Here is a 9,090-nt window from a genome sequence, read left to right as displayed (position 1 = left end):
ATCCTTTATGCTTCACTTGTTTCCCAGTTTATCCATTTAGAAAACATGTTGTAGGGATTTTGAACTTTTTAGGATTGTCGCTCATATTGTAAGAAATGCCCATTTACTTCTTAGAGCTTTCTCACTTGTAGACTACAGCATGACAACATCAAATAGGAAAAAATACCATCAGCATGAAAACAGCAAGCCAGAGTTTGTTTCTGTTTCCATTGTTGCAATTAATGGTGACATGTGGCATTGGTAATGTGACACGCTTAATGGTTAGTTACATTGTTACAAAGTAATGGGATTGAATACCACCCGATAAAAACTGCATGAAAGTGTTTTGTTTCTGTTTCCATGTGGTACCGCAATGGGGTTTTCATTCATGCCATCAGAGGTCACATTTGTCAATCATATTGTGGTGCTCATAATAGGATGGTTCCATTAAAATTAGGGAATATACTGTAACTATGATAAACACAAGCCAGATTTTGGTTATGTTTCCATTGTTGCAATTAATGGTGACATGTGGCATTCAGAATGAGACACTATTAATGGGGATGAGACAAAAAGAGAAACTTTCAGCTCACCCATTCCATGTGCTCAGATTTCCTTCTGCTGCTCGGGCTGCAGGTGCTGTTACCTGTGTATAATGAAGAGGGAAGAGTTCTGCCCAGCGCAAGAAGGAGAAATACGTCAGTAAATTTCCAGGTGCTTTATTCTGCTTGGTTTCCAATAAAAACGGTCATATAAACATATGAACAGTTAAGACATAGTCCTCCATGGATAATGACACAACAGCGACGCGTTTCGGCTACTGGAGTGTAGCCTTTGTCAAGTGGCTTTACTATGTGAACTGAGTCCTCTTTATACCCATACATGGAAAAGTCCTCCAAACAAACAGGTGCAGGTTCTTGCTGAAATCCTCAGAATTAACCCATGATCCACTGGCTCAAGATGTATCACAGCACATTACAAGTACATGGGTTCAAATACAATATAAAAACAAAAAATAGGCACATTATATAACAGTTCTCTCATATCAAAAGGCACTACTTGAGAGTTACATAATAATATTCATATAATAAAAGTTACATGAAAAATACATGAATATATAACAATCAGAGTGATATGAACCATTACCAAAGAGAGTGTGTCACAATATAGATGCATTGTTATAATTGCCCTGTTCCTTAGAAATGATGGAATAGCATATGTAGAAAATATTCCATACCCAACGATCAATGCACAAATACAATTGAATCCAGAGAAAGAAAAAAAAAAAACAACAAAAAAAGGGGAAAATTTTGATGGGTTTATAAACCTTTTCTATGTCCCCAGAGCTGAAACTACTATTGTATAACAGTTCTCTCATATCAACAGACACTGCTTGAATGCTACATTATAATATTCCCATGATAAAAATTACATAAAAAATATATACAAATGTATAACAATCAGAGTGATGTGAACTATTACCAAAGAGAGTGTGTCACAATATAGATGCATTGTCATAGCTGCCCTGTTCGTAGATATGATAGAATAACATATGTAATAGATACTCCATACCCAACGGTCAGTGCACAAGTAAAAAAAAAAACAAAAAAAAAAAAAACGGGATTGAATACCACCCGATAAAAACTGCATGAAAGTGTTTTGTTTCTGTTTCCATGTGGTACCGCAATGGGGTTTTCATTCATGCCATCAGAGGTCACATTTGTCAATCATATTGTGGTGCTCATAATAGGATGGTTCCATTAAAATTAGGGAATATACTGTAACTATGATAAACACAAGCCAGATTTTGGTTATGTTTCCATTGTTGCAATTAATGGTGACATGTGGCATTCAGAATGAGACACTATTAATGGGGATGGTTACGCTGTTATGTGACAAAGTAATGGGATAAAATACCACCCTACAAAAGCGGCAAGAAAGAGGTTTGTTTCCATTTCCATGTGGTACCACAATGGGGTTTTCATTCATGCCATTGGGTGTCACATTTGTCAATCATATTGTGATGCTCCTAATAGGAATAGGGTGGTTACATTAAAACTAGGGAATATACTGCAACTATGATAAATACAAGCCAGAGTTTTGCTGCAGTTTTAATGTGGAAGCACAATGGGATTTTCCTTCATTTTCAAATGGATTTAAAGATGTAAGATAAATGGATTCACACATATTGGCTAAAAGGAAGAATACAGTTTGCTGAAATGATAATAAAAAAACACAGAATAGAAAGACAAAATCTAGCAAAATATGTACAATATGTATCAAATGATGAACAATACTATGTATTATATTCGACTTGTAGCAGTCACTGCCTGTGTTGTTAAGGCGGTGAGTGGGAGTTGACCCACTGGACTATAGGGGAGAATCGGACTTACCCTTTAGTGGGAGGGGTTTAACTAAGTGCCTAGCACGAGGCTGATGCTAGGTACCACTCTCGGGGAAGTGACTGGGACTGTGGCAGCTGACCCCAGGAAAGGAGACGGGCTCAGGTACAGGTGGGATGAATGAGGAAACCAGGTAGGCGGGTATTATCAGATATGGTGGGTACGGCAGGGACAGATAGGTATGTGAAGGCAGGCACTGGTACAGGTGATGGACACAGGGATAACGGGACCTGACTACTAGCTAATTAGGAGCCCTAGCCCTAATGGGAGGGTGCTTTAAATACATGGTGCCTCTCAGCCATAGGCTGTGAGCGATTTCCAGGAAATGGCGTGCCGGACGTTTAAGAAGAGGGCCCAAAGCGCATTCCCGGGGAGCCTGAGCGGCATGCACAGGCCCTGGGGGAAAGAGAGGATAGCAGCACACGTGGGCGGCCGGGAAAGTGTGGGGGGGGGCGTGACCCAGCGGGGCTGGTGAGTAGGGGAGTACGTCGGCATCCCTGCAGGCACGCTAGCTCTACACAGCCTCTGTATCTGGGGAATCCTCCCCCAGTGCGGGCCCTTGAGACAACAGCAGATGTAAAACGTCTCATCCCTCTTTATGACGACATCTTACATTGGAAAAGACAGTCCAACAATTATCATGTCCTAATTAACTTCATAGGTTTGAGCAATGGCTCCTTTGTGTATGAGCGTCTTTAGTAAATATCTTCTTTCTTCCACATATTAAGGACACATGGTAACCGTTCCACTATGTAAATGCATTTCTTTTTGTTTTTTGCAGTAAGGATCACATTTTGTGCATTTTACATCTTCACGGAGTTAGGAATAGTAACAGTCTCCTCGGACATTTCCAGAAATTGCAGGAGCGTCAGCAGCAGAACAGACAACTGCAAGACAATCAGCAGCCAAGAGTATTCTCAGGGATGGACTGCACACCGCAAGTTACGTGCTTTGTTTGCTTCTGAGATGATGGCACCAAAATATGGTTAATATGGACCAAATACCAGCAAGAATGGACTGAATATCAATTTACCGTTTAGTGACAGATATGGTACCCGACGTCTACTGTGAAAGACAGCAGCGGGATTGTGCTGCATTCCTTAAATCTTCCTTAAACTGTGAAAATAAAGTATCAAGCGCTGCTACAATGGAAGCGAAGATGGACCCTGTAATTCACTGCCGATATGTATGTAATGTGCTGTCTATAGGAGATACATGCATATATATATATATATATATATACACATTCCATCAGCAAGCTTCACAAGGAATACAATGTATCTGTCTGTGAAATGAATAGCTGTGAATAGAAATATTATAAATAATTCAGAAACCCGAGGCTCATGTCTTGTGACAATTATTTATCCAAGTCAATATTTATGCTTTTCACGAAAGGAAAAGTACATGTTTTTATACCTTTTCATCTTTTCTTTTTATACAATATTTTTGGCATAGGTGTCACGGTTGTCTCTCTGTTGTAGCGGCTAGTGACAGGTTCTGGGCCAGAGTCTTCTTTGCTTTGAGACTCTGCAGTTTGAATGTATTCCCTTTCCTTTGGGTCAGAGAGGATTAATGTCTGTCTTTCCTTCCCTTGTTGTTTTATTAGTGCAGCAGTGGGGCTAGCGTCCATCACCTGCCAGCTCACTAGTCAGGGTTATTACAGGGTCTGCCAGGGGCTCAGGTATCCTGTTCGGCGACAGGTGCTGCTTAAGGTGCTAGTTTTAGTTTAGAAGGCCAAAATCTGGTGACAGGTTCCCTTTAATGTCTTTCCTTCCCTTGTTGTTTTATTAGTGCAGCAGTGGGGCTAGTGTCCATCACCTGCCAGCTCACTAGTCAGGGTTATTACAGCGTCTGTCAGGGGCTCAGGTATCCCGTTCGGCGACAGCTGCTGCTTAAGGTGCTAGTTTTAGTTTAGAAGGCCAAAATCTAGCGACAGGTTCTCTTTTTAATGTCTTTCCTCCCCTTGGTGTTTTATTAGTGCAGCAGTGGGGCTAGCGTCTCTCACCTGTCAGCTCGCTAGCCAGGGCTTTTACAGAGTCTCAGGTAACCTGTTCGGCGACAGGTGCAGAACCTATATAGGGACTGTTTAGGAGTGTAGGGTAGAGCTGCAGATGAGTGAAGGAGGTATCCCATCTTCCCCTCACTAGCACTAGGGCCCACCATTGTTACAGTGTCCCGCTGTACCCCTCGTGTTGTAGTGTGTCACGTCGTGTGACATACGTCTGGTGTCATTTGTGTGATAATAGGTTTTGAATAGTCACTGATGTTTCAGCAAAAATTGCATATCAATTCAAGCTGTGTGATGTATCTTCTTATCAGAGAAGTCTGATTCTTTCTCCACTGATGAGCCACTTCTCCATCCACCTCCTGCAATTTAGCGTTTCACCTGACATACAGCTAAAATCTGTCAAGCTCAAGACAAGACTGCCTGATAGCTCACTGAGGGATCAGATCACAGCTGCCTATTGAAGTCTATGAAGAGAGATTAATAATAATAGCGTTGCTGCTTTCTAGTAAGTGTTTTATCTCATCTCAGAGCTGCTGATGAGCGAATCAGCCAAAATTCAAATTTGGCTGGGAAATTCAATTGGCACTGAGCAAATTAGGTGAAGGGGATAAAAAAAATAATAAAATCTTATACTACCCTCTTCTAGGTCCTCTGCGGTCACGTGGGGCTTCATTGATGTCAATGACCGCTGTCGTGCTCCCGCGTGATGGCCATGGGGCCTAGTAGTGGAATGGGACAAGAAGAAGGGCAAACAGGAGGGTTCGGAGGACCAGGTGGAGGACAGACAGGTTTGTTTTATTAACCCCTTCTGTACCCTCCGAATCCACCAAAATGCTAACATATTACCAATTCTCCAGAGAGTGATGTAGGGTGGATCACAGATGTACTTATGTCTGGAAGTAGTTGGGCGCGTTCCTGCTGGTCTGGGATACATATCCGTACATATGGCATCCAGCAGACGCAGATGGCACCAAATGTGGCTCTGTGCAGTGCCGCACAGGCACCGGACACGTCGTGACCCTCACTAATGAGCAAGCACAAGGCACAAATATGGATAAACTAGTATCAATATTTATGGCAGCCACGAGGAGACGAATTGCGCCTTACATGCGGATCTCGCCGTGTGCACCATTGTGATAACGTCGGCACAATCTGCGCTGTTTTGCTGGTGAAGTCACCCATCTTAGTCCCATGTTGTTTGCCCTATATGATCTTTTGCCCGAGTTGGTAATGCAGGAAACGTATCCCGGTGGTGGAGGCTGGAGGCGGATCAGCAGATCTTCTGCCTTTTATTTGCTGTCAGCTGATTTCCCGGAATCGAGCGTTTGGCTGATATACACCATGCACCGTCAGCTGCAGGATGCCTCCGGGGGCTTTGTAGTGGGGCTATGAATGGCATCCGGCAGCTTCACTTTTTTTTTCCTCGTTTCTGGGCTGGTATATTACAGTCTGCAGCCAAGACTGCCTCAGTGACAAGCGTGGAGGGGAGGACGAGCGCAGAGCGATGCGCCAACCTCCAGCCAAGTCAGCTGCAAGGGGTTAATTGTAAGCTCCGGGCAGAAAATGCAAAATCTGTGCCCAGAGCCGCCATATTTACTACACGAGAGGGGTCTGGGTGCGTCTCCTATTTCTGGACCCAATGAGTGAAACACCCGAGAACCTGGGGGTCTCACCACCTCCCCTCTAAAGCCAGTCCTGATTGTGGAGGATGCCGAAATGGAAAGCACCCGGTCCACCCAGAAATCCCTTCCCTCCATCATGTGCTGTGGGGAAATGTAAAAATAAGGAAACACGAGGACAACTCTCTCTGGAGGAAGATCAGCCGCCGAGGAAGTCACTGACCAAGAAACGTGAAGAAAGAATAACAAGCCTTTCCATCAAACTCGATGGTTGCTCACTCTCCCCAGTCTCACAAGCTCGTTGCCTCAGAGTAACCCTCGACTCTGCTCTATCCTTCAAACCACACATCCAAGCCCTCTTCACCTCATGCAGACTACAACTCAAAAATATCTCCCGGATCCGTGCTTTCCTTAACCAAGAATCTGCAAAAACATTAGTGCTTGCCCTCATCATATCCCGCCTCGACTACTGCAACCTCCTGCTCTCTGGCCTCCCTTCCAACACTCTTGCACCCCTCCAATCTATCCTCAACTCTGCGGCCCGCTTAATCCACCTCTCCCCTCGCTACTCCCCACCCTCGCCACTCTGCCAATCCCTTCACTGGCTTCCCATCGCCCAACGACTCCAGTTCAAAACATTAATCATGACCTACAAAGCCATCCACAACCTGCCACCTCCCTACATCTGTGACCTAGTCTCCCGGTACCTACCCGCACGCAACCTCAGATCCTCACAAGATCTCCTTCTCTGCTCCTCTCATATCTCCTCTTCCCACAATCGCGTACAAGATTTCTCCCGTGCCTCCTCCATACTCTGGAACGCTTTACCCCAGCATATCAGACTCTCCCCTACCGTGAAAAGCTACAGTATATATATATATATATATATATATATATATATATATATATATATATATTGCTTTGTATCCTTGAGTCTCTATGACTTTTGCAGGGTGAGGTCACAGTGATTTATCCCGACTCGCTGCATTTCTATCCGCTCTGCATAATAACATTATGGAGAAATGGAAAAACGAAAGCGAGTCTTCCAGGAAATCAGATGTGCTGCTCCAGAGAGGAGGATCTGGACGGCTATAAATAAACCGACCATTAGCTCCGAGATGAGAAATCCAATATCCCCCCTCTATTATGGAGATCTGCGACCTGCCGCTCTCTAATGCTGGGATGACACTATAACTCCTGACGTACCATCCATTGTCAGGGAATACAGACCACTGTGCTACTGAAATGTTGTGGTATAAAACACTATTTCATGGCCATAGTATGGCAGTAATATGCATCTCCAGAAGCATAGCCATAATCTACAATCTAGAAGATTGGAATAGCAATAATAGCAGAGGTGGAGCACAGCATTAACAGGGATCCCAAGGGGTGGGGCACAGCAGCCATATGGATACCAGGGGGTGGGGCATAGCAGCCATATGGATACCAGGGGGTGAGACATAGCAGCCATATGGATACCAGGGGGTGGGGCATAGCAGCCATATGGATGCCAGGGGGTGGGGCATAGCAGCCATATGGATGCCAGGGGGTGGGGCATAGCAGTCATATGGATGCCAGGGTGTGGGGCATAGCAGTCATATGGATGCCAGGGGGTGGGGAATAGCAGTCATAGCTCCTTGGGGGTGGGGCATAGCAACCATATGGATCCAAGGGGGTGGGGCCTAACAGACATAACTCCTCAGGGGTGGGGCATATAAACCATATGGATCCCAGGGGGTGGGGCATAGCATCTATATGGATCTCAAGAGGTGGGGCATAGCAACCATATGAATGCCAGGGGTGAAGTATAGAAGCAATATGGATTCCAGGAAGTGGGGCATAGCAACCATATGAATGCCAGGGGTGGGGAATGTCAGCAATATGGATCTTAAGCGGTGGAGTATAGCAATAATATGCATCTCAGGGGGTGGAGTATAGCAATAATATGGAGCCTATGAGGTGGGGCATGGCAGCAATATGGAATCCAGGGGTGGGGTATAGCAGTCATATGGATCCCTGGGGGTGGGGCATGACAGCAATATCGATCCCTGGTGTGATTTTGGTCCACTCTTCTTCCAGTCTCTTCTACAGTTCTTTGAATGTTGTAGGTTTCTTGGCCATAACTTTATCACCAAGGATTTTCCAGAGATTTTCTATGGGGTTTAGGTCAGGACTCTGGGCTGTAGCCATTTTATTGTTTCAATGTTTTCTGTTTCCAGGAACTGCTTTCCCCGTTTTGCTGTGTGACAGGGGGCATTATCCTGCATGAAAATTGCTGGCTGATTGAGTGATGAATGCAAAGTAAGAAACCACGTGTTGTTAAAGAAGGTTCTGATCCACACTTGTATTCACTATGCCATGTAGCTATATGAGAGGTCCAACTCCTGCTGCAGAAAACATTCCCCAAACCATGACACTTCCTCCATCACCTCTCACTGACTTCTTAACACACTTTGGGTTCAGTCTTTCCCCAGTTTGTCGATGAACATAATGTTTCCCATCAGACCCAAATAAATTAAACTTGCTTTCATCACTAAAATAAACTGTGGAGAACTACTCCTCTGTCCACACAACATGCTCCATTTGATTCTTTCTGCTAATGAGAGGTTTGGTCACTGCAGAGTCGGCTTTCAGTCCAAATACTCTTAAACGTTGTGACACTCTATGATTTATTATTATTATTATTTATTTATAGAGCACCATTGATTCCATGGTGCTGTACATGAGAATGGGGTTACATACAGAATACATATACAAGTTTCAATAGACAGACTAGTACAGAGGGAAGAGGGATGAGACAGATCCTTACCCTGTTCAGTGCTGAACTGGTGAGCAAGTCCAGCTGTGGTGGTGAAGCGATTACCAAAGCAGATTCTCTGCATTATCTGGTCCTCTTTTGCGAGGGTGACCAGCCTTCTTGAGGAGCTTGAAAGAGTTTGTGATGTTGTAAAGATGCAATTTTATCAAAATCACAGACTTGGAATGACCAGCTTCTTTTGCTATGGCTGATAGGGTCACCCCTTTGGCCTTCATCTGGAGAACCTGCTGCCGTGGGGTTTCAGTCACTTTGACATGGCAAAGT

The 9,090-nt window shown here is 44.3% G+C and overlaps 1 protein-coding gene across 1 annotated transcript in view; it reads left to right on the top strand.

The window, feature by feature from the left end:
• Window positions 1-3,714, top strand: part of EXOC3L4 (exocyst complex component 3 like 4) — a 62,507-nt gene extending 58,793 nt beyond the window's left edge. Inside the window, exon 12 of the mRNA XM_075331262.1 lies at window positions 3,163-3,714. Coding sequence (XP_075187377.1) covers window positions 3,163-3,346 — 184 coding nt within the window. The 3' untranslated portion in view covers window positions 3,347-3,714. The remainder of the gene's footprint in view (window positions 1-3,162) is intronic.
• The last annotated feature ends 5,376 nt before the right edge of the window (window positions 3,715-9,090 follow it).

Source organism: Anomaloglossus baeobatrachus, chromosome 12 (genome assembly GCF_048569485.1).
Source record: "Anomaloglossus baeobatrachus isolate aAnoBae1 chromosome 12, aAnoBae1.hap1, whole genome shotgun sequence".
Classification (NCBI taxonomy): domain Eukaryota; kingdom Metazoa; phylum Chordata; class Amphibia; order Anura; family Aromobatidae; genus Anomaloglossus; species Anomaloglossus baeobatrachus.
The sequence above is the reverse complement of the archived record's forward strand: the minus strand, read 5'-3'. Positions and strand labels throughout refer to the sequence as shown.